Source organism: Salvelinus sp. IW2-2015, linkage group LG6.2 (assembly GCF_002910315.2).
Source record: "Salvelinus sp. IW2-2015 linkage group LG6.2, ASM291031v2, whole genome shotgun sequence".
NCBI classification, from domain to species: domain Eukaryota; kingdom Metazoa; phylum Chordata; class Actinopteri; order Salmoniformes; family Salmonidae; genus Salvelinus; species Salvelinus sp. IW2-2015.
In genome coordinates, this window is record NC_036846.1 from 23057004 (window position 1) to 23083778 (window position 26775).

Genomic DNA, 26775 nt, shown 5'->3' on the forward strand with positions numbered 1-26775 from the left:
GCCACTAAGTTACCCTCTACTATGCCTGGCTGCCTCCTGTACTATGGCTGCACCTGTTACCCTGTACTGATGCTGCTGCCACTGTTACCCTCTACTGATCTGCTGGCCCCACTATGTTACCCCCTACCTGATGCTGCTGGCCACTAGTTACCCTCTACTGATGCTGCTGGTCACTTTACCCTCTCTACTGATGCTGCTGGCCACTGTTACCCTCTACTGAGCTGCTGCCCACTAGTTACCCTCTACTGATGCTGCTGCTCACTGTTACCCTGTACTGATGCTGCTGGCACTTTACCTCTACTGATCTGCTGGAACTGCTTCCGGCTACACTCTGCCTTTACCCCTACTGATGCTGCTGGCCACTAGTTACCTCTGTACTGATGCTGCTGGCCACTGTTACCCTCTACTGATGCTGCTGCCCCTGTTACCTCTACTGATGCTGCTGGCCACTAGTTACCCAGGACTGATGATGCTGGCCATTGTTACCCTGTACTGATGCTGCTGCGCCCACTATTACCCAACTATTGATGCTGCGCCATTTACCCTCTACTGATGCTACTGGTCACTTACCAGTACTGATTGCTGCTGGCACTGCTACCAGTACTGATGCTGCTGGCCACTTTACCCTCTACTGATCTGCTGGCTACTGTTACCTCTATTGATGCCTGCTCACTGCTTACCTCTATTGATGCTGCTGGCCCTAGTTACCCTGCTACTGATGCTGCTGGCCACTGTTAAACCTCGTACTAATGCTGCTGCCACTAGTTACCCTCTACTATCTTGTCACTGTTACCCTGTACTGATGCTGCTGCGCCCACGGTTACCCTCTACGATGCTGCTGGCCACTGTTACCCTCTAAACGGGATGGCTCTGCCCACTAGTACTCACCCTACTGATGCTGCTGCACCACTGTTACCCTCTACTGATGCTTGCTGGCCACTTTACCCCTCTACTTATCTGCTGCCACTGTTACCTCTAACTGATGCTCTGGCCACTAGTACCAGTACTTGATGGATGCTGGCCATTGGTTTCCGGTACTATGCTGGTGGCCACTAGTTACCCAGAACTGATGCATGCTGGCCACTGTTACCTCTACTGCAATGCTACTGGCCACTTTACCCAGTACTGATGCTGCTCGCCACTGCTTACCGCTCTACTGATGCTTGCTGGCCACTGTACCCCGTCTACTGCAATGCTTGACTGGCTACTGTTACCCTTTATTGATGCTGCTGGCTACTGTTACCCTCTTATTGATGCTGCTGCCACTAGTTACCTTACTGATTGCTCGCTGCCACTGTTTCCCTGACGGGATAGCTGTGCCACTGTTACTTACTGTGCTGCTGGCCACTTTACCCGTACGGATGCTGCTTGGCCACTGTTACCCTGTACGATGCTGCTGGCCACTGTTACCCTGTACCGATGCTGCTGGTCCCTCTACTGATGCTCTGGCCACTGTTACCCTGTCATGATGCTGCTGCCACTGTTACCCTCTACTGATGCTGCTGGCCACTGTTACCCTCGTACGATGCTGCTGGCCACTGTTACCCTGTACTGATGCTGCTGGCCATGTTCCCTCTACTGATGCTGCTTGGCCACTGTTACCCTCTACTGATGCTGCTGGCCACTGTTACCCTCTACTGATGCTGCTGGCCACTTTATCCTTACTTGCTGCCACTGTTACCCTGTACTGATGCTGCTGGCCACTTTTACCCTCTACTGATGCTGCTGGCCAGTTCAGCCAGTGACACTGTGATAGTTTGATGGGAGAGCTTTAGGCTTAAGCTTTAGGCAGAGCAGCAGCAACAGAGAAAACCACCCTGTTATTCACTGTTATTACATGAGAGAGAAGGAGATGGGAGAGAGAGAGGGGCGAGAGAGGGAGGGAGGAGAAGAGAGGAACAGGAGGAGAGGGAGGAGCTGGAGAGGAAGGAGAAGAGGGAGAAAAGAAAAGGAGGGAGAAGAAGGGAAGAGGGAGGGAGGAGAGAGAAGGAGAAGAGAAGATAAGAGAAGATAAGACAAAAGAAGAGACTAGAGGAGTGTATTGAAATGAAAGGAAAGCGAGGCGTCAGCATTAGCAGCTAATCCACTGCAGTAGGAAGCTCTCTCTCTGTTCCTGTGGCCTGTGGGCTTCACTAGTCTGACTGAAATGGAGAGCTAGACACACCACCCCTATGCTTAAAGCATGATAACACCAACCCACTAATTCATGAGATCAGAGCAGCAGTAATGTTGTACCACACATGCAAACACACCCATCCTACTGCTTCCTTTATCTCTCTGGCCATTAACAAACACATCTCTCACCTGTCCTTTATCTCTCTGGCCATTACACAAACCCCATCTCTCACTGTCCTTTATCTCTCTGCCATTAACAAACACATCTCTCACTTGTCCTTATCTCCTCTGCCATTAATAAAAACACATCTCTCCCACTGTCCCTCTATCTCTCTGCGCCATTAACAAACACATCTCTCACTTCCTAATCTCTCTGCATTAACCAAACACATCTCTCACTTCCGTTATCTCTCTCGCCATTAACAAACACATCTCTCAACGTCCTTTATCTCTCTGGTCCATTACCAAAACACATCTCTCCACTGTCCTTTATCTCCTCTGGCCGATAACAAACACATCCTCTCCACTTCCTTTATCTCTCTGCCATTACACAAACACATATCTCTCACTGTCCTTTATCTCTCTGGCCATTAACCAAAACACACTCTCACTGTCCTTTATCTTGCCCATAACAAAACACATCTCTTACTGTCTTTGATCTCTTCTGGCAGTAACAAAACATCTCTAACTTCTCTTTATCTCCTCTGCCATTAACAAACATCTCTTACCTGTCCTTTTATCTCTCTGGCCCATCTAACAAACATACTCTTTACTATCCTTTATCTCTCTGGCCCATTAACAAACCACATCTCTCACTGTCCTTATCTCTCTGCGCCATTAACAAACACATCTCTCACTGGTCCTTTATCTCTCCCAATGAACAAACACATCTCTTACTGTCTGTGATCTCTTCTGGCCATTAACAAACATCATCTACTGTTCCTTTATCTCTCTGCCCATGAACAAAACATCTCTTACTGTCCTTTATCTCTCTGGCATTAACAAACACATACCTCACTGTCCTTTATCTCTCTGGCCTTAACCAAACACATCTCTCACTGTCCGTTTATCTCTCTGCCGATTAACCAAACACATCTCTTACTGTCTTTGATCTCTCTGCCCATTAACAAACATCTCTTACTTCTTTTATCTCTCTGGCCCATTAAACAAACCATCCTCTACTGTCCTTTATCTCTCTGGCCATTAACAAACACATCTCTCACTCTCTTTTTGAAACACTCTCAATGGTTTATATCGCCATTGAAAAGTAGCCCTGAGGGATGAGAGCCAAAACATAAGACACATAATGAAAACATCTGTCTATCCCTCTGTTTCTCTCTCTCACGCCTCTCTCCATCTCCCCACCTTCTCTTTTTCTCTGTATAACCCCCCTCCTCCAAATCTCTCTCTCACCCACACATTGTCTATTTAACTCACACTTAAAAAGGCTTTCTAAAGATAGAATCCTGAAGATAAACAGGAAACACACAGTGTCATGGCAACAGCATGGAACTGACGACAAACACCGTTCAACTCCAGAATGGTTGTGGTGGCAAAATACAGAGAGTTCGACCTCCAGCTGTGTGTATGAGTGTGTGTGAGAGAGTGTGTGTGTGTGCCTACCTGCATGCATGGCGATTTGTGAGGTGGTTTGGCATGGTGTGCGATGGCTGAGGTGTGTGTGTTGTGTGTGTGTGGTGGTGTGTGTGTAGTGTGTGTGGTGTTGTGTGTTGTGCGTGTGGTGTTGTGTGTGGTGTGTGTGGTGGTGTGTGTGGTGTGTGTGTGTGTGGCGGTGGGTGTGTGTGTGTTGTTGTGCGTACAGCTGCAGCTCATTAACAATTAGACTCTGAGAGGGTGGAGAGAAAAGAGTCTCTCCTTCAGTTAAGGTCCCTTGGGGCCCCGTCTTCATCAAAGGGCCTTTCTCTGGAGATTTCTGAGTTAGTCGTCCAAAGGTGAGAAAGATGAAGATTGAGGAGAGACAGAGACGAACAGACGAGAGATGAGAGAGACAACTGCAGAGACGATGACAAAGAACAGGAGAGATGAATGAAGAGAGAGAGAGAGAGAAGAGAGCGAGCGAGAGAGCGTACGAGAGAGGATGAGAACAGAGAGAGATGAAAGAAGAGATGACAAGAGAATGATGAGAGTAGAGATTAAGGGTCTGATCGCTACGCTGTCGACGCCGGTGATTGATAATCATAGGCCACATTTTTTCTGTCAAATATGTTTCTCAAACCGAACCTGAGCTGCTTGAACGGACCCTAAGAAGACTGTTGAACTGGACCTGAAGGAAGACTGTTGAAACTGGACCCTGAAGGAAGACTGTTGAACTGGACCCTGAAGGAAGACTGTTGCACTGGACCTGAAGGAAGACTGTTGAACTGGACCCTGAAGGAAGACTGTTGAGACTGAGCCCGAAGGAAGACTGTTGAACTGGACCTGAAGGAAGACTTGAACTGGACCCTGAAGGAAGACTGTTGAAATAACCCTGAAGGAAGACTGTTGAACTGGACCCTGAGGAAGACTGTTGAACTGGACCCTGAAGGAAGACTGTTGAACTGGACCCTGAAGGAAAGATTGTTGAACTGGACCTGAATGAAGACTGGTAACTGGGACCTTGATGACGGAGTTTGAACTGGACGCTGAGGCCCAGACGTAGATGGACCCGAATGAAGACTGTTTGAACTGGACCCTGAATGAAGGACTGTTGAACTGGACCCTGAAGGAAGACTGTTGAACTGGACCCTGAAGGAAGACTGTTGAACTGGACCCTGAATGAAGACTGTTGAACTGCATTGCAGAGATATTCCCTGAATGTCTCCATCAAACCAGAACCCGGAAGGAAGACTGGGGCAAAACAGACGACGTTGGCTTAGATTGCTGATAACATGTAAACTCAATTTCGTCTCCAATGTTTATTGAAAACATAAATAAAGTTGCACAATGCGCATTTGTCTCTCAAATACATTGTTACAGTTGTTGGTTAGCTAGCTAGCTGGCACATTTTAACCCTATTCGCATAGACCTCAGTCAAAACCCCTCAAAACAAGACAGCTCGGAGATTCCAACCAGCGATCTTTCAGTTACTGACCTAATGCTCTTAAGCGCTAGGCTAGGCTATCTGCCGCCACATAGCAGTTTCTTGTCCTTGTTGCTAGCTACCTGGCCATCCAGAATCACAACAACACACAGCCTTCTACCCCTTTGACGCGCGAGTACATTGTTTTCATGACGTTGTCAGCTAACCCGTCTATAGGGAATAGGGTCCCATTTGAGACGCAGCCAGTGACTTGTGACTGAACATGCTAACAGGCTAACATGCTAACAGACTAATATAGTGTGATTATAGGACATGGTAGACAGTGACTCACGATGTTGACTTGTAGTGGACCAGAGCCTGTTCTGAGCAGTCTCCTCCTGCAGCTGCCAGTCTCTCCATCACCAGGACACATTGAGGATGACTGGGAGTCTGCTGTATGGGACAGACACACAGACAGTTCAACCACCACACACACACGCACACACACAAGCATGCGTACACCAACATGCACATACTGACACAGGCAGGCAGGCACGCACACACACGTGCACACACTCATGTAGTACCTGTGTGTCCCGGGAACAGGGCCAGAGTGGTGAGGCTGCTGGGGGGGAGAGGGAGGGAGTGACACCTCTGAAGAGACACTCTGAGGGGGGGCTCTAAAGGTGATGCCCCCGGGGGACGAGACATGGCCTGAAACACACTGGACAGTTACGCAAGCACACACCCAACGTCTCTCACATACAGTACATACAGTACATACAGTACATACAGTACATACAGCACATACAGTACATACAGTACATACAGTACATACAGTACATACAGCACATACAGTACATACAGTACATACAGTACATACAGTACATACAGTACATACAGATCCCCCAAACAACACATCCTCTTTCCTTCTCAGAGTGTAGAATTTTAAACCCACAGTATATTCTGGTGCATAGTTTCTGAGTGCATGCCGCAGACAACCTTGTATACAATATGAATCATTCCTACCAGTCAGGTGAATACGATATGAATCATTCCTACCAGTCAGGTGATCACGTATGAATCATTCCTACCAGTCAGGTGATACGATATGAATCATTCCAACAGTCAGGTGATACAGTATGAATCATTCCTACCAGTCAGGTGATACGATATGAATCATTCCTACAGTACGTCAGCCGCTTGATCAGATTCACTGCTAGAATCAGGTATCACTGATCATCTACCAGTCGTATGATACTGAACATTCCTACAGTCAGGTGATAAATATAAATCATCCTACAGTCAGGGATACATATGAAATCATTCCTACAAGTCAGAGTGATCATATGAATCATTACCTACAGTCAGGTGAATACAGTATGAACATTACTACCAGTCAGGTGATACAGTATGAATCATTACTACCAGTCAGGTGATACATAATGATCATTCCTACCGTCAGGTGATACAGTTATGAATCATTCCTACCAGTCAGGTGAATCAGTATGAATCATTACTACCAAGTCAGGTGATACAGTATGAATCATTACTACAGTCAGGTGATACAGTATGAATCATTACTACCAGTCCAGGTTGATACAATAGAATCATTCCTACCAGTCAGAGTGATACATATGATATTCCTACAGTAGTGATACAATATGATCATTCCTACCAGTCAGGTGATACAATATGAATCATTCCTACCAGTCAGGTGATACAGTATGAATCATTACTACCAGTCAGATGATACAGTATGAATCATTCCTACCAGTCAGGTGATACGTATGAATCATTACTACCAGTCAGGTGATATAATATGAATCATTCCTACCAGTCAGGTGATACAGTATGAATCATTCCCTACCAGTCAGGTGATACAGTATGAATCATTCCTGCAGTCAGGTGATACAGTATGAATCATTCTACCAGTCAGGTGATACAGTATGAATCATACTACCAGTCAGGTGATATAATATGAATCATTCCTACCAGTCAGGTGATACAGTATGAATCATTCCTGCCAGTCAGGTGATACAGTATGAATCATTACTGCAGTCAGGTGATACAGTATGATCATTACTACCAGTCAGGTGATACAGAAAAACAAAAAAGTATGAATCATTACTACCAGTCAGGTGATACAGTATGAATCATTCCTACCAGTCAGGTGATACAGTATGAATCATTCTACCAGTCAGGTGATACAGTATGAATCATTACTACCATCAGTGATACAATATGAATCATTCCTACCAGTCAGGTATACAATATGAATCATTCTACCAGTCAGGTGATACAGTATGAATCATTACTACCAGTCGGTGTATAATATGAATCATTCCTACCAGTCAGGTGATACAATATGAATCATTCCTACCAGTCAGGTGATACAGTATGAATCATTACTACAGTCAGATGATACAGTATGACACATCCTACAGTCAGGTGATACGATAATCATTCCTACCAGTCAGATGATACATATGAATCATTCCTACCAGTCAGGTGATACAGTATGAATCATTACTACCAGTCAGGTGATATAATATGAATCATTCCTACCAGTCAGGTGATACAATATGAATCATTCCTACCAGTCAGGTGATACAGTATGAATCATTCCTAGCCAGTCAGGTGATACAGTATGAATCATTCCTGCCAGTCAGGTGATACAGTATGAATCATTTCCTACCAGTCAGGTGATACAGTATGAATCATTACTACCAGTCAGGTGATAAATATGAATCATTCCTACCAGTCAGGTGATCCAGTATGAATCATGTCCTGCATGTCAGGTGACGTATGAATCATTTACTCAGTCAGGTGATACAGTATGATCATTGAAACTACAGTCAGGTGATACAGTATGAATCATTACTACCAGTCAGGTGATACAGTAATGAATCATTCCTACCAGTCAGGTGATACAGTATGAATCATTCCTACCAGTCAGGTGAATGAGTTTCCTGGTGAAAAGTTCAGAGGGTGAGTTATTATAATGAGGGAATAATGAATGGACAGAACATATGGGAGCGGTGACGCAGAAAATTGGCCACGGACAGAGAAAGAGTGAACGAGAGAGACAGCAGCGAGCGAGAGGAGAGAGAGAGATCAAGAGAGCAGAGAAAGAGCAGCTCAAGGAAAGGAGGATATATGAATACAGCCTTGTAGAAATGGGTCAGAGCGTGTAGCATTGTTGTAGAGTAGGAGGGTATAAATACAGGGTTTGTAATCTCCTCCCATCAAAGCGTGCAGAGCGTGGTGTGGTTGATTCATTACTGGCCCTACCAGCCAGGAGGACTACAGCCTATATTTAAATGAGGGTTGGCAGAGACTACTGGTCAGTCTCCACACACACTCCCACTTTCATTCTCTCAGCAGTGGGATACTGTGTGTGTGTTTGTGTGTGTGTGTGTGTGTGTGTGTGTGTGTGTGTGTGTGTGTGTGAGAGATCTTACTCTGTGACTCTGCGCTGGGTCTGTCTCCACGGTAACGGAGGGCTCTATGACAGAGCATGGCCTGGCCAGACCGCCCGCCTGTCTCCGACCCGGCAAGAGGTGCATCACGGGACCGGGCCTGCGTCTGTGCCGGCACAGAGAGCCCCCTGCGGCCTGCTGAGCAACGGCAAACGCACAGCCCTCTGGGAAGGGACTGCAGACTCGGAGGTCGACCAGTGCTGAGGCGGGACGGGGGCGAAGGCAGGGGGGCTTGGGAGGGGCAAGGGTCTTCACTGGACTAGAACAGGACTGGATTGACCTGGGTCTCCTCAAAACACTGCCTGATAGAGCTCCCTAATCAACCAACCAATCAATGAATTCATCAATAAATCGATGAGTCAATCAATCAATCTGGTTCTAGGTAACAATTCCATTCACAACCCTGATTTCCATAGTTGGTTTCCATTTTAGATTCCTTACAGGAAAATCCACTGTTAGACCAAGCCCAGTATTACTCTGCAGGATAATCCACTGTTAGACCAAGCCCAGTATTACTACAACTCACTGTAGTGCAGTACAGGAGGGACTGACATGTCCTGACTCGCTGTGAGAGAGACACCGGAGGGCAGATGAGATGAGTAATCTGAACGGTGTGAGGAGAAGGAGGTGTGTGTGAAGCTGCAGTTAGGGTGGGGGCAGTCACACACACACACGCACGCGCACGCACGCACGCACACACACACACACACACTGTTTTCTGTTGCACATATTTGCTCTACCACGCCTGATTTTACTAATTGAGGGCTTTAAATTAGTTGACTGGCTGGGGCTGGAATAGAACACACGTGTGGAATGTCTCAGGGATCCCGGAGGACTGGGTTGGGAACCACTTTTAGAACTAAATTCACATGTTTTTTTTTAGAACAAGATTTGCTGGTGTGTTTTTGTGTGACAGGAAGGGGCAGGAAGGACAGACTACTGTGGTCTAACGAACACTCTCTGACTTTACTTCCTCCTCTGGCCAACAGATGGGGCAAAAGAATACCCACAACATGCTCTCTGTACATTACCCTCTCTAACAGAGAGACCTACAGTCTACTTATTCAATGTTGTGCAGTACAAGTAACTGTTATGAGACTTGCATAAAGCATTTAGATGATTTCTGTTTTTAAAAAGCAAAAGAATGATGATGTTTAACAACGTTAGAAAGGTTTACAATAAGACAATGTTGTAATGTAATAGTATTGTAATAGCGACATAATGACAGGATCTGATAATGACGTAGAATGAATTAATGATTCGATAGGACTGAATAAAATGAGGTGATGACTTACAAGAACACATTTTTATCATTAACAGGCACAAATTACAAATAACTATTTGAATTCCTTACTGAATTGATTTGCAGTCCCTTACAAAAATGTTTGTGGCAAATTGTGGCAAAATTGCTGCAAACAAAATAGTGTGTCACAAAATGCTGCCAGAAGTTTGCAAATGTTTTCCAGTGGTGAATCTGTGGTAAACCTTTGGCAACAATAATATTTATTGCCACTAGTGACAAACAGTTCCCCAGAGGTTTTTTCCCATCAAGATTCTATTTGAATCTATGGCAAACCTGTGGCAACAATATTTATTGCCAGCAGTGGCAAACAGTTCACTGGAAGCCATTTCTGGTGAACACGTGACTTCCAAGACCAGTAACCGCTGAAAGGGATCAAGGGGATTCGAAAAATTTGTTGAAATATGGAAACCAAACTAGCTACCTACCAGTGAGTGAAATGATTAATTAAACATCCTAATAAACTTTTAAATTGGGTTAGTTAATTGATGGCTAGTTAGCAATGTCATATTTTATGGGATAGAGTGAAACACATTTTGTTGATACCAGTTTCAATCTGTCAGCGCCACTGACTGGCTAGCGCTTAGCTAGCTAACATTAGCTATCATAATATTGCACAATTAATGGGATCGCTAGCTAGCTAACTAATGATTTGCCGAAACAATTATATTTTTCGGTGAATACGTTGATGTCTTATTATACCAATATGCATTTCAATATGCTAGTATCACTGTTCAGTAGCATGTTTGCTAGCACAACAGCTAAGGTAACAACAATATGAGCTGACTTGACATCCAAGCCAGACTTCACATTTGCAGATGGATACCCTTCCCCTACCTGTGGTGTTGGAAGAGGCTGTATTGGTAGAAGGGTAAATCAACACCCTGGGAAGATGTTTGTGGTGCACTCGATCATAACACTTTATTTGAGTGTATCATCTTCAATCTTAATGAGGTAAGTAAATGCATATAGTACTCTCAGAATTGTAGGCCATACATTCATTCTTTGTAACAATTAGAACTTTCCTTGCTTTAAACTAGTAGCTAGCTCATCTTCATCATGTGTTGTTCCATCTCTGTTTCTAGAAGCAATCAGTTACAAGACAAAAAGACAGACTGAGGCCTTCAATCAAATGGAAGACAAAGAAATATGCACCAGGTCAAGGCTTCTTGCATGGATGGCTTTGAGATGTAAGTTAACAATAATTCATTTTGGAACATAAATATGAATTGCCATATTAGGCATAAATCAATTTGATGTTGCTTTTCTTCCACCCAAGCCTTATATACCTGAGTCAGGAAGAAGAGACCACTAGTAGTCCCCAGTCTAGATTGAAAATCATAATTAGTTGATAAGTTTGAATCAGTTGTGTTGAGACTTGGCTGAAGAAATATGTTGTATACTGTGGCTCTCTATGAACAGCTGGACACATATTAAAAGCTAAGTCCCAATTTGTGCATGCTACATCGTTTGTATATAGAGTGGCTTGCGAAAGTTTCACCCCCTTAGCATTTTTCCTATTTTGTTGCCTTACAACCTGGAATTAAAATGGATTTTGGGGGAGTTTGTATCATTTGATTTACACAACATGCCTACCACTTTGAAGATGCAAGATCTTTTTTTATTGTGAAACAAACAAGAATTAAGACAAAAAAACAGAAAACCTAAGCGTGCATAACTATTCACCCCCCCAAAGTCAATACTTTGTAGAGCCACCTTTTGCAGCAATTACAGCTGCTAGTCTCTTGGGGTATGTCTCATAAGCTTGGCACATCTAGCCACTGGGATTTTTGCCCATTCCTCAAAGCAAAACTGCTCCAGCTCCTTCAAGTTGGATGGGTTACGCTGGTGTACAGCCATCTTTAAGTCATACCACAGATTCTGTGGGCTTTGACTAGGCCATTCCGAGTCATTTAAATGTTTCCCCTTAAACCACTCAAGTGTTGCTTTAGCAGTATGCTTTGGGTCATTGTCCTGCTGGCAGGTGAACCTCTGTCTCAGTCTCAAATCTCTGGAAGACTGAAACAGGTTTCCTCAAAGAATTTCCCTGTATTTAGGGTCATCCATCATTCCTTCAATTCTGACCAGTTTCCCAGTCCCTGCTGATGAAAAACATCCCAACAGCATGATGCTGCCACCATCATGCTTCACTGTGGGGATGGTATTCTCGGGGTGATGAAAGGTGTTGGGTTTGTGCCAGACATAGTGTTTTCCTTGATGTCCAAAATGCTCAATTTTAGAATCATCTGACCAGAGTACCATCTTCTTCATATTCTTACCATTTTTTTAATAATGGATTTAATGGTGCTCCGTGGGATGTTCAAAGTTTCTGATATTTTTTTATAACCCAATCCTGATCTGTATTTCTCCACAACTTTGTTCCTGACCTGTTTGGAGAGCTCCTTGGTCTTCATGGTGCCGCTTGCTTGGTGGTGCCCCTTGCTTACTGGTTTTGCAGACTCTGGGGCCTTTCAGAACAGGTGTATATATACTGAGATCATGTGACAGATCATGTGACACTTAGATTACACACAGGTGGACTTTATTTAACTAATTATGTAACTTCTGAAGGTATTTGGTTGCACCAGATCTTATTTAGGGGCTTCATAGGAAAGGGGTGAATATATATGCACGTACCACTTTTCTGTTTGTCATTCTTTAAACATTTTTGAAGTAATTTTTTTTATTTCACTTCACCAATTTGGACTATTTTATGTATGTCCATTACATGAAATCCGAATAAAAATCTATTTAAATTACACGTTGTAATGCAACAAAATAGGAAAAATGCCAAGGGGGTGAATAGTTTTGCAAGGCACTGTACACTGTATAGCAATAATATACAAGGCAGAAACATTGTTTCCTTGCTGAAAAATATATAGAATGCCAGTTTCAGTGAGAAGCACAGTAACATCAAGGCAGCTTTGTAACAGCTGACCCTGTTTTCCAAAGCCAAACCTGCCCATTAGCCTCTGAATCCATTTCTTAAGATGCCAAAATATAAAGTGTTAAATTGTTTTCAGTATCCTAATGTTGTTTTTGTTTTGTGTTTTCTGATTGGTTCAGTTCATGTTTTCAACAAGCTTTGGTCGAAGGACTTCCACAGGGCCGCCATCTCCAAAGTTCACTCAAAAAGGCAATAGTTGTGAACTGTGTTTGATTTAGTTGTTGTTGTTTAAATTATTTACATTTTGTTCATTATCTTTTAAACCTCCATTGGTTGAATGCTATTGCTCAATTAACACTTGGCTCATGTAAATTCTGTAGTTGCCCCTTTAAACATCCTAAGGTCAACATCCCCATAGTGTTCACATTTCTCTCATGTAAATGCAGCTACGTAAAAATATTAAATAAAACATGTATTTGGGAAATATCAGGTCTTTGCTCTTTTCTTCATTAACCTGCTGATCATTTCAATTTGGATTTGATTTGTTTATATCTGTTAACACATGGTGTTTAGTATGTTCAGTACTGTATGTTTAGTTTAGTTATCTCTGTGAGAAGCAAGTTAATTTAAAGTTATATGTGAGTTGGTTCATGTAGATATAACATTTCAATGTTGTTAACATACAGTCACCAAAAATGGGATCTAATTTGTATATTCATACGGAGTTTTCAGCAAACAGTAGAATGTTAGTCATATGTTTCCCAGAATTGTTTGCCAGAAGTTTACAAGTCGTCGCAACAGTTTGCCACAAAACTAATTTGCATGTGAAAATATGAGCTTGCCACAAATCTGCAGTAAATTGGCCAAAGGTTTGCTACAACTGTTAACCAGAAACCTGTTTCTTTCAATAAGGGGTGTTGAACATAAAACAGTTTTCATGTTTATCATCAACATACTCACCTTAAATACTTCCTGGTGGCAGTTTCCTGCTGGCTCCCTAGTGGCTACGGTCTCTCCTTCCCGTAACTTTGATTGGCCGTTTGGAAGGTGTGTCTGATCCGAGACAGGTAGAGCATCCTCGGAATCCAGATAATTTCCTGAGTGTCCCTCTCTTTCCTCTCTTTCTCTCTCTTCCACTGACAGACATTCTAAGTGGTCTCTGTCTCCCACTGTCTCTTTCTGAGTCTCTCTCTCCAGCCTTGAGTGTGGCACGTGATTCTCTACTGTGGCTACAGAGGTGTGCCGTGTCTGTCTCTCTGTCTGTCTGACTGTCTGGCTCTCTGTCTGTTTGTCTGTCTGTCTGGCCATTTCCAATGAGCTCACACACACCAGGCCGTTAACGCTTGGTGAGTCCGGACATACCCTCCAGGCCTTCAGCACCACCTGAGGAGACCGTCTGCCAATCAGAGGAGTGGGTGAGGCAGGGTCACAGGCAGGGGAGCGAGGGGGGTGAGGGGTCAGGGGTGAGCCAGGTGTCGGGGGACACTCTGGATGGTCCTCACTGCGGAGGGTCAGGGACACACTGTGGACGTAGTCCCCCAGACGCTGCCCTGCTCTAGGGGAGTCCAGTGGCGTCCGCTCCGCTCCCCCCTCTGGAGGAGAGAAGGAGTGAGAAGACATCCTCCATTTTCTAGCCGTCTCCGCAACGTTGCTGAAGAACTTAATCAGACCCCCAAAATGTCCGCCTTTGCTGTCAGAGTGCTTTGGAGCCGCTGGTTGAAAGTCCCTGARGCTCTCGAAGTCCACCGAGCCGTAGTCAGAGTCCATGGTCTTGTCCAGTGTGTGTAGCTCTGAGTCAAAACTCCTCTCTGAGTAAGCCGGGTTCCCCTTCCCCAGGACAGAGATCTTCCTCAGGTAACTCCACACGTCAGCTCTCTTAGACCTCCTCCCACCCAGCGGGGCCTTGGGGCCGCGCCTCACACTCTGCTCCTCACACACTCCTGCTGAGGTAGTGTTACAGTTAGAGGAGTGGTTGGCCTGCGCCTGAGCCTGGACCTGAGGTCTCTTGGTGTAGGAGACTCTCTCTGTGGGCTTAGAGCCGTTCTGGGTAACAGGCTCCACTAGCGAGGGAAGATGGTGTCTGTCCAGGGTAGCTGTCAGATCCATGTCCTCAAATGAGCAGTCGAACTCGGCGGTGTGTCCGGCATACGAGTGCCTCTTGGCGTAGTGGCGGAGTGTGCTCCTACCGGGATGCAGTGCGGGCGAGGGGAGGAAGTCCCGGGAAAACGAGTCGTCCTCCATCTCTCCGTCTCTGAACTTAGTGTTGGACCCAGACATCTTCCCCACCCTCCCCTTGAAGACACCCGGAGAGCGGAGCTTCTTGATGGAGCGGACCTTGTCAGCGAAGGACAGTTTAGGGATGGAGGCCTCCTCTCCAGGGAGGATCATGGAGTGAGGTCTTCTGTTATCCAGTTCTGAAGCCGCTTTACGCCGGGTCAAGATCTTCCAGATGCCRCCWGTKGCTCTTGMTCTACGGTTGACKTCCGGGRGCTCCWTRCCAGGGGTCTGAGGGGGTGCCTGGGTCTCTGCCTGTCTATCCCCAGCCRCCTGCCACTSTCRCTGGGRWTGGCCTGGKCCCMGACCRTCTRCTTGACRCTCTCCCTGTCCCTCTCCCTTCCCAGTCTCCTGGATAGATACAGTGCCGGTCTCATTCTGCACATCCAGAGACACGTTGAAGACTTTATTGACGAACCCGTTGGGGTCGCTGCTGTGGGAGGCGGGGCTGTCCGTGTGTTCCATCCTCTAAGTCAGCTATCAGCTCCGCTCAGCTATCAGCTCCGTCAGCTATCAGCTCCGTCAGCTATCAGCTCCGTCAACTATCAGCTCCGTCGCTATCAGCTCCGGTCAGCTAGCAAGCTCCAGACAGCCGCATCTCTTTCACCCACACACCTGGAGAGACAAAACAACACAGCACAGCAATTTGTCAGCTCTTATACTCAACACACACAATTCAATTAAATCATGAAGAACCCTGTATTATCTCTGAGGGCAATACGAACCTGTTTTTATCTCTGAGGGGCAATACGAACCCTGTATTTATCTCTGAGGAGCAATAAGAACCCTGTATTTATCTTGAGGGCAATAAGAACCCTGTATTTATCTCTGAGGAGCAATAAGAACCCTGTATTTATCTCTGAGGGGCAATAAGAACCCTGTATTATCTCTGAGGGGCAATACGAACCCTGTATTATCTCTGAGGGGCAATAAGAACCCTGTATTTATCTCTGAGGGGCAATACGAACCCTGTTTTATCTCTGAGGGGCAATACGAACCCTGTTTTTATCTTGAGGGCAATACGAACCCTGTTTTTTCTCTGAAGGTCAATAAGAATCCTGTATTTATCTCCGAGGGGCAATACGAACCCTGTATTATCTCTGAGGGCAATACGACCACCTGTATCTTTCTGAAGGTCAAAAAGAACCTGTTTTATCTCTAAGGGGCAATACGAACCCTGTTTTTATCTCTGAGGGCAATACGAACCCTGTTTTTATCTCTGAAGGTCAATAAGAATCCTGTATTTATCTCCGGGGGCAATACGAACCCTGTATTTATCTCTGAGGGGCAATAGACCCTGTATTCTTATCTGAAGGTCAATAAGAACCCTGTTTTTATCTCTAAGGGCAATAAGAACCCTGTATTTATCTCTGAGGGCATTACAAACCCTGTTTTTATCTCTGAAGGTCAATAAGAACCCTGTATTTATCTCTAAGGGGCAATAAGAACCCTGTATTTATCTCTGAGGGGCAATACGAACCCTGTTTTTATCTCTGAGGGGCAATACGAACCCTGTTTTTATCTCTGAAGGTCAATACGAACCCTGTCTTTATTTCTGAGGGCAATACGAACCCTGTATTTATATCTGAGGTCAATACGAACCCTGTATTTATCTCTGAGGGGCAATACGAACCCTGTATTTATATCTAAAGTCAAATAAGAACCCTGTATTTATCTCTAGGGGCAATAAGAACCCTGTATTTATCTCTGAGGGCATTACAAACCCTGTTTTATCTCTGAAGGTCAATAAGAACCCTGTATTTATCTCTAAGGGGCAATAAGAACCCTGTATTTATCTCTGAGGGGCAATACGAACCCTGTTATTATCTCTGAGGGGCAATAAGAACCCTGTATTTATCACTGAGGGGCAATACGAACCCTGTATTTATCTCTGAGGGCAATACGAACCCTGTTTTTATCTCTGAAGGTCAATAAGAACCCTGTATTTATCTCTGAGGGCAATACGAACCCAGTTTTTTATCTTGAAGGTCAATAAGAACCCTGTATTTATCTCTAAGGGGCAATAAGAACTCTGTATTTATCTCCGAGGGTCAATAACAACTCTGTATTTATCTCTGAGGGCAATACGAACCCTGTTTTTATCTCTGAAGGTCAATACGAACCTGTTTTTATTTCTGAGGGGCAATACGAACCCTGTTTTTATCTCTGAAGGTCAATAAGAATCCTGTATTTATCTCTGAGGGCAATACGAACCCTGTTTTATCTCTGAAGCTCAATACGAACCCTGTTTTTATTTCTGAGGGGCAATACGAACCCTGTATTTATATCTGAAGGTCAATATGAACCCTGTATTTATCTCTGAGGGCAATACGAACCCTGTTTTATATCTGAAGGTCAATAAGAACCTGTATTTATCTCTAAGGGCAATAAGACCTGTATTTATCTCTGAGGGGCATTACAAACCCTGTTTTATCTCTGAAGGTCAATAAGAACCCTGTATTTATCTCTAAGGGGCAATAAGAACCCTGTATTTATCTCTGAGGGTAATACGAACCCTGTTTTTATCTCTGAGGGCAATACGAACCATGTTTTTATCTCTGAAGGTCAATACGAACCCTGTTTTTATTTCTGCAGGGCAATACGAACCCTGTTTTTATCTCTGAAGGTCAATAAGAATCCTGTATTTATCTCTGAGGGGCAAATACGAACCCTGTTTATCTCTGAAGTCAATAAGAACCCTGTATTTATCTCTAAGGGCAATAAGAACCCTGTATTTATCTCTGAGGGGCATTACAAACCTGTTTTTATCTCTGAGGTAATAAGAACCCTTTATTTTATCTCTAAGGGCAATAAGAACCCTGTATTTATCTCTGAGGGGCAATACGAACCCTGTTTTTATCTCTGAGGGGCAATAAGAACCCTGTATTTATCACTGAGGGCAATACGACCCTGTATTTATCTCTGAGGGCAATACGAACCCTGTTTTTATCTCTGAGGTCAATAAGAACCCTGTTTTTATCTCTGAGGGAATACGAACCCAGTTTTTATCTCTGAAGGGCAATAAGAACCCTGTATTTATCTCTAAGGGGGCAATAAGAACTCTGTATTTATCTCCGAGGGTCAATAACAACTCTGTATTATCTCTGAGGGCAATACGAAAGCCTGTTTTTTATCTCTGAAGGTCAATACGAACCCTGTTTTTATCTCTGAGGGCAATAAGAACCCTGTATTTATCACTGAGGGGCAATACGAACCCTGTACTGAGGGGCAATACGAACCCTGTATTTATCTCTGAGGGGCAATACGAACCCTGTTTTTATCTCTGAAGGTCAATAAGAGAACCCTGTATTTATCTCTGAGGGGCAATACGAACCCAGTTTTTATCTCTGAAGGTCAATAAGAACCTGTATTTATCTCTGAGGGGCAATAAGAACTCTGTATTTATCTCCGAGGGTCAATAACAACTCTGTATTTATCTCCAAGGGGCAATAATAACCCTGTATTTATCTCCGAGGGGCAATAAGAACCCTGCATTTATCTCAGAGGGGCAATAAGAACCCTGTATTTATCTCTGAGGGGCAATAAGAACCCTGTATTTATCTCAGAGGGGCAATAAGAACCCTGTATTTATCTCCGAGGGACAATAACAACCCTGTATTTATCTCCGAGGGGCAATAATAACCCTGTATTTATCTCCGAAGGGCAATAAGAACTCTGTATTTATCTCCGAGGGGCAATAAGAACCTTGTATTTATCTCAGAGGGACAATAACAACCCTATATTTATCTCAGAGGGGCAATAATAACCCTGTATTTATCTCCGAGGGGCAATAATAATCCTGGATTTATCTCAGAGGGGCAATAACAAAATTGGTGTTATTGTACAAAGCTTGGAGACTTTGCTTGAGTTCAGCCAAATAAACCCTTCATTCATAATATTTCATACAGACCTGACCACACATCAGATTTAGATGCCCCACAAGACAAGATACAGGTACAGCATAGATACAGTACAGATACAGTACAGATACAGTACAGATACGGTACAGGTACAGATACAGATACAGATACAGTACAGGTACAGGTACAGATACAGATACAGTACAGGTACAGATACAGATACAGATACAGTACAGATACAGATACAGATACAGATACAGGTACAGTACAGATACAGGTACAGGTACAGTACAGATACAGGGACAGGTACAGTACAGATACAGGTACAGGTACAGATACAGGTACAGGTACAGGTACAGGTACAGATACAGGTAGAGGTACAGGTACAGTACAGTACAGTACAGTACAGGTACAGCACAGGTACAGGTACAGTACAGTACAGGTACAGTACAGATACAGGTACAGTACTGGTACAGGTACAGGTACAGTACAGGTACAGGTACAGTACAGATACAGGTAGCAGTACAGATACAGGTACAGTACAGATAGCAGGTAAGGTACAGTACAGATACGATACAAGGTAGGCGGGTACAGGTACAGGTACAGTACAGGTACAGGTACAGGTACAGTACAGATACAGGTACAGTACAGGTACAGTACAGGTACAGGTACAGTACAGGTACAGGTACAGTACAGATACAGGTACAGTACAGATACAGGTACAGTACTGGTACAGAACAGATACAGGTACAGTACAGATACAGGTACAGGTACAGGTACATTACAGATACAGGTACAGTACAGATACAGGTACAGGTACAGGTACAGGTACAGTACAGGTACAGTACAGTACAGTACAGATACAGATACAGTACAGGTACAGATACAGGTACAGTACTGGTACAGGTACAGATACAGATACAGATACAGTACAGGTACAGTACAGGTACAGTACAGATACAATACAGATACAGGTACAGTACAGATACAGGTACAGGTACAGATACAGATACAGGTACAGATACAGTACAGATACAAATACAGATACAGATACAGTACAGTACTGGTACAGATACAGGTACAAATACAGTATAGGTACAGTACAGATACAGTACAGATACAGTACAGATACAGGTACAGTACAGGTACAGGTACAGTACAGGTACAGGTACAGTACAGGTACAGTACAGATACAGGTACAGGTACAGTACAGATACAGGTACAGTACAGGTACAGGTACAGTACAGGTACAGTACAGATTGCTGTTTGTATAATATTGGTGCATAAAGAGTGCAGTTCAAAAAGCTATGGTTGCATCCTAAATGGCAGCATATACCCTATAGTGCACTACCTGTGACCAGGGCTCAAAAGCAGTGCCCTATATAGGCAATAGGGTGCCATTTGGGCGCAGACCCTATCTCTCATCACTTGTAACACATGACTTAACATAGTAGTCATGGTCTTACATGGAACATTCTATAAAGGCATGCATGACACACATTTTTGGGGGGTATTTGAAATGAGCTGATGTAGGGTGACTTGAAATAAGTGAATCTTTCATCTTGTGTGCAGTACAGTGGTCCCTTTAAAGTGAGTCAGCATTATTTAAACATCCACCCTCATACCCCTCTATAACCCCGCGAGCCCCATTAGCCCAAGTAATTATACAGAATACAGCAGCACACACACCAGGATCCCGCGTTGCCATGGAAACCGAGCCCTATGGAGGTGGTGGTGATGTGTGTGTGCAGCACCTACTTGTGTGTGCGTTGATATCATACGACAGATCCCCTTCATCTGAGGAGGATGACTGAGAGCTAGGCCCAGCCTCCATTCACTCTCTGTTCCACATATTAATGCACTATCCTTGCCCAGGTCATTTGAAATAGGACTATGCCCTATTAGCTAACATTATGTGGACAACAGATCCCCCCCACAAGAGTAGTTAGGAATACATGTAGCTAGATGCAGTACTAATCGCAGTAAACTAATCGAAGAGGTGTGGTTACATGTAGTTAGAGTATTATAAACTAATCTACGAGGTGTGGTTACATGTAGTTAGAGTATTATAAACTAATCTACGAGGTGTGGTTACATGTAGTTAGAGTATTATAAACTAATCTACGAGGTGTGGTTACATGTAGTTAGATACAGTATTAGAAACTAATCTAAGAGATATTTATAATTATAATTACATATAGGCCCATATAACCCTATAAACTAGAACAGGTGTAATTTATTCAATATCACTAGGATTAAAATAGGCTCTTATCAAAGATTAATAAAATGGAAAAAATATATGTCAAGACGACACTTTAAATGTGAATAGTTTGCCTCACGTTATGTTTATTTACTGTTTTGAATAGGCCTATACAAACGTGAAAGTAAACTGAAAGTGTGTCGCTAAAGAATAAATCATGATAGGCAACGGTAAGAATCGGCTATAGACAATCTTGAGAAATGTATTTTTTTTCCCCCTCATCGAAGTAATTTATCCGACCCATTTAACTACAACCGTCCGATAATTTGTTACAGTAGCCTATAGCCTCTATTGCAATTTATACGATAACGATAACGAACGTAACAAGTGAGAAACGTTTACGAACATACGTTTACAAAATTGTTGTAACCTACCAACTCGGTTTCGAGAGTTGAAACTCCTCGATACATATCAAACTTCTGGACAAAACGTCATCTTCGAAACAGTTACGGTAAGTAGGGTACAAAAACAGCGGTTGACTTCCCACCCGGTAAACTTTTTATAGCTATGAGTAACGCTGAAATTATGCTGTGGCGAGTTGTTCGTCTTTTGACGGTGGGCTAATAATCCCCTTTTAGTTCAAGAAATCTTCCTCATAACTCTGAAAATGTCAAAAGTTTTCTCTCTGAGTAGAGACTGATGAACACTCTTACCCTTTAAGCTCGAGCAGCAGACAGTGGATCAGCAGCACCGACTGTATGATCAGCAGCCAGGGGCACACACACACACACACACATGCACACTCACACACACATTCATAGTTGTATTGAAACAAATTACCTTGATAGACCTAGTTTCCTAAAGATGTATTTTTTATCAGTTTCTTCTGAAATGTAATTAGTAAACTGCCCACTAGTTCATTTAAGTAGCCAAATAACCTTAGCGATATAATGGTTCAACTTAAACATGAAAATACATGATTGAGTGAAGAGGGGTTTCATTGGCTGGACCCACTTTCAGGAATTGCTTTGAATGTGAAAATCCTTCTATTGAAAGGACACAATGGGTCAGAGCACACAGGGGAATCTGAATTCACAAAAACTAAACAGCTTCAGAATCTTTTAGCTGTGAAAGAGGAGATGGTGGGGCAGGTGACTAAATGTCTGTCCTGTTTCTGGCCCATTGTCATCGCATGGCGTTCTCCCTTCTACACAGGAAACAGTGGATCTTACAGCAATGGGGGGACAGGGACGGGACGGGGGGGGCGATTTGGCTGACAATGGCAGGAAGCCTGTCTGAGTGCATGTAAATATCTGTGTATGTGTCCCGCCCATCTGTGGACCTAAGACCCCTTAGAATGGTCCTGGAGCACTTTGCTGTTTAGTAACTGTGTGATTTATCCTCCATCCTCTTCCTCTGTAACTCTTCCTCTACTGTTATCATCCTCTTCCTCTGTAACTCATACTCTACTGTCATCATCCTCTTCCTCTGTAACTCTTCCTCTACTGTCATCATCACGCCACTCAGGACAGTAACATCCAGGCTCATGTTTATCAAGATGACAACCCTTAAAGGCACAATGAAGATGTCCTGCCGTGGCGGGGCTGCCCTGGGCTGAAACACAGACGCAGGATTGTGGAGAGACCGTTATAGGATAAGAGTCATGAAGTGTTTATAATAGGGTCAAATAACTTGAAAATACTTGAATAGAAAAGTAACATCCTCTTTACATGATAACTTGACAGCCTTCATAATAATAACCTGAAGACTGTACAGATATAGTATCTTAATTTGATCACCCTGTTACAGGAGGACTTTCGTGCAATGCAGGAAATCTAAAACTTGTAGTGTATTTGAGATTTAAAAAGTCTTCTGAATTTTGTAATTTCACTTTAAAAAAATAAAATAAACCCCTACAAATATTATTAATTATAATCTGCATAATAATTCACATTTCCTGTTGTAGTAATTTAGTAATTAGTAATAGTAATTCATTATTTTCCTGCTGTAGTAATTTGTCTCAAATTAAGGTCCTACATATCTGTATTTTATACACACTAAGTGGCAGCAATGTAAAGTATTGTAATGTCTGATCCTCCACTTTCTCAATTCCTTTCTGTTAAATTAAGTGATTCGATTAATTCTAAGAGTGATGGAGAAAGTGAGAGAGAGAAAGAGAGCGCGAGAGAGAGAGAGAGAGGCCAGTGTTTGACCAACTTAATCTATAGGTCTACAGTCCTACATATGTTTGAAATGAAAACATATTTCAAGGGGAAAATTCACAGTGGCGCATAGAAGAGGGCCACTTTGCAAACCCTAGGAGAGTTGGTACTGTACCTTGGCTGTTTGGTGTGTAAATATACAGTATGCAGGCTAGCTACTGATCTTAGGGTGTTAGAACTGTGTGTGAACATAGCTACTGATCTTAGAGTGTTAGAACTGTGTGTGAACATAGCTACTGATCTTAGAGTGTTAGAACTGTGTGTGAACATAGCTACTGATCTTAGGGTGTTAGAACTGTGTGTGAACATAGCTACAGTGATTTAGCAGTGATGTCATAGGCTTCACATTTTCTGAACAATTGCCGTCTTCCTGTGCTTCCTGTGACATACTCCCGACCGACTGCAGGGATAGTAGAGGAAGCACACAGACACACACAACAAGAATACCACCACCACGCACACAACAACACCACACACACACAACACACAACCACACCCACACACACACACGCACAAACACAACACACACACACACACAACACCCACACACACACACACACACACACAACAGCACACACACACACACACACACACACACAGCACACACACACACACACACACGGCACGCGAACCACAGTATAGCTAAGCAGCTATAATTATTTCGCAGTACATTGTCAACGCCACGCAGGGAAAATAGAGTGTATGAAAGAGAGAGCAGGACGTAAGAGGGTCAGATATGTTATGTTGTGATAGTCTATTATAAAAGCCTTACTAAGGCCTGGGAACATGAGTCATACCATAACTAGCTCATTGAGTGTCGTACTTTGTTGTTCATACTTGCTTTGGCAGTTACACGTGAACATTTGTGTTGAAATATGTTTCAGGAAGCACATGATATGACTGTTAGACTTGTTAATGTCATTCTTGGAAAGCTGATAACAAGTCATGTAGGCTATGACAATTGGTGAAAGAGTATTAGGGATTTAAGTTGTTATTGATTTGGGTGAGTTAATTCTCACACACACACGGCTCGGATAATAAATATTACGGTGGGGGGTTAGATAAAATACAATGACATCTTACATTCCTCAGAGCAGGTTTGCATCCCATGACTCCTATTCCCTATTATTCAGTGAGTCCCTACTTTTGACCAGGACCATAAGTAGAGCCAATGTAGGAAATATAGGGTGCCATGTTGGGACGTAGTACCAGATCTACCTTCTGCTATCTGCCATGGCCCATCGGCCAGCCACACACACACTATGCACTAACTAACCCAACCTAACCTAACCCGTTACGTCCCTAACCTAGCTAACCTTAACTAACCCTAACCCGTACCCGTACCCTAATCCCAACCCTAACCCTTAACCTAACCCTAACCCGTACCCTAACCCTAACCCCAACCCAAACCCTAAACCTAACCCTAAACCCAACCCTAAACCTAACCTTAAACCTAACCCTAAACCTAACCCTAACTCTAACCCACTGACACAATTATTATTTCTTATCTGCTTAAAACAGTGCTGTGAGAGGAGTTTCAGAATCTTTGCATATTGTCTGCACAGACTCACGTGCACATCATACCCTTCACAACATCACTTTTAGAGTGGGAGGAATGTTTAATGAGGACTCAGCTGGAGTTTATGTCGTGGTGACAGTGGGTGGAGAGGGCCAGGCTCTGCTATCTACCTTATCTAGAGGAGGGAGAAGAAGAGGAAGAAAAGAGAGAGGGAGGTGAGAAAAAGAGAGGGACAGGAAGAGGAAAAGGAACAGAGGGGGAGAGAGAGAGAGCCTGAGAATGACAGAGAGAGGAAGACGGAGAGAGAGAGAGTACTTTAACCATTTGTACATCGTTACAACACTGTATATATACATAATATGACATTTGTAATGTCTTTATTATTTTGGTACTTCTGTGAGTGTAATGTTTACCGTTCATTTTTATTGTTTATTTCACTTTTGTATATTATCTACCTCACTTGCTTTGTTTGGCAATGTTAACATATGTTTCCCATGCCAATAAAGCCCCTTGAATTGAATTGAATTGAATTGAATTGAGAGAGAGAGCCTGAGAACGACAGAGAGAGGAAGACGGAGACAGAGAAAAAGGAAAGAGAGAGAGAGAGAGAGAGAGAGAGAGAGCCTGAGAACGACAGAGAGAGGAAGACGGAGGAAAAAGAGAGAGAGAGAGAGAGTGCCTGAGAACAACAGAGAGAGGAAGACGGAGACGGAGGAAAAAGAGAGAGAGAGAGAGAGAGAGAGTGCCTGAGAACAACAGAGAGAGGAAGACGGAGGAAAAAGAGAGAGAGAGAGTTCTTAGCACTATCAGTAGGAATCTCAAAACAGGAAGGCCATCCCCAGTAAACAAGAGCAGCAGAAGAGGAGCGCAGTTCTACTTCCTGTCCCAACTACAGAGGAAACAACAGATTTTTTAGGAATTCTAATCGGGACCATTACACTCTAGCAGTCGACACTGATTAAAACCCACTTCCACTGGTTATCCGAGGAACTCTTCTCTTAATAACAGAACTATCAGGACTGCCTTCTGGCATTATAAAACATCGTAGCAGTTCATCTTTATTTAGTCTAATAGGCATGGTGTTGTTTCTTAAATGGTGTTCGCTGACTTTTCAGTGTGTGAGCTTGTGTCTGTTCTGTTGTGTGGTGTGTGTGTGTGTGGTGTGGTGTGGGTGTGTGTGTGTGTGTGTGTGGTGTGTGTGTGTGTGTGGTGTGTTGTGTGTGTGTGTGTGTGTGTGTGGTGGTGTGTGTGTGTCTGTGTGTGTGTGTGTGTGTGTGTTTGTGTGGTGTGTGTGTGTGTGTGTGTGTGCTGTGTGTGGTGTGTGTGCGTGTGTGTGTTGTGTCGTCTCCTCTCTGTGGCAGCCATGAGTGTGCTTGGTGTGTTTGGGGATGTGGGGCAGATGTTTATCCAGTCCTGATTTGTATCTTCCTTCTAGTTTCTGGCCTCCATCTCCATATATCCTGCTCTGGGCCTTGATCAGACCTGGGCTGGGTTAGGATGGGGCTGACTGGACTGACCTGGCTTGGCTGGGGATGAGTTAGGCTGGGGCTGGACTGGACCTTGACCTGGCCTGAGCTGGGGCTGAGTTAGGCTGGGGCTGGGTTAGGCTGGGGTTGGACTGGACCTTGACCTGGACTGGGCTGGGGCTGGACTGGACCTTGACCTGGACTGGGCTGGGGCTGAGTTAAGCTGGGGCTGGACTGGGTTAGGCTGGGGATAGGCCGGGTTAGGCTGGGGCTGGCCTAAGTTTGTGGGTCAACACTGTTTCCTCTCTTCCTTGTGTTTGTGTCTTGTCAGATATCTATCATCCTGGTACGACTTTTCTTTAGTAACTACCAGAGCCATAAGGATAAGGAGTTTTCTGCATTATGATGCATTTACATGACACTTCAACATT

At 43.8% G+C, this 26775-nt stretch overlaps 1 protein-coding gene and 1 long non-coding RNA gene across 2 annotated transcripts; both read right to left on the reverse strand.

Moving 5' to 3' along the window:
- Window positions 1–5357: 5357 nt before the first annotated feature.
- LOC111965585 (uncharacterized) lies at window positions 5358–15542 on the reverse strand. The gene is made up of 4 exons (XM_023989736.3): window positions 13764–15542; window positions 8599–8931; window positions 5722–5848; window positions 5358–5587 (listed from the first exon to the last, which is right to left on the reverse strand). The coding sequence occupies exons 1-4, from the start codon at window positions 15540–15542 to the stop codon at window positions 5445–5447; spliced, it is 2382 nt and encodes a 793-aa protein (XP_023845504.1). The 3' UTR covers window positions 5358–5444.
- Window positions 15543–15551: 9 nt separating this feature from the next.
- On the reverse strand, window positions 15552–21911 carry LOC139027983 (uncharacterized). The gene is made up of 3 exons (XR_011480114.1): window positions 21851–21911; window positions 15668–15692; window positions 15552–15634 (listed from the first exon to the last, which is right to left on the reverse strand). It is a non-coding gene; the product is annotated as an uncharacterized lncRNA (long non-coding RNA).
- Between the last annotated feature and the right edge of the window lie 4864 nt (window positions 21912–26775).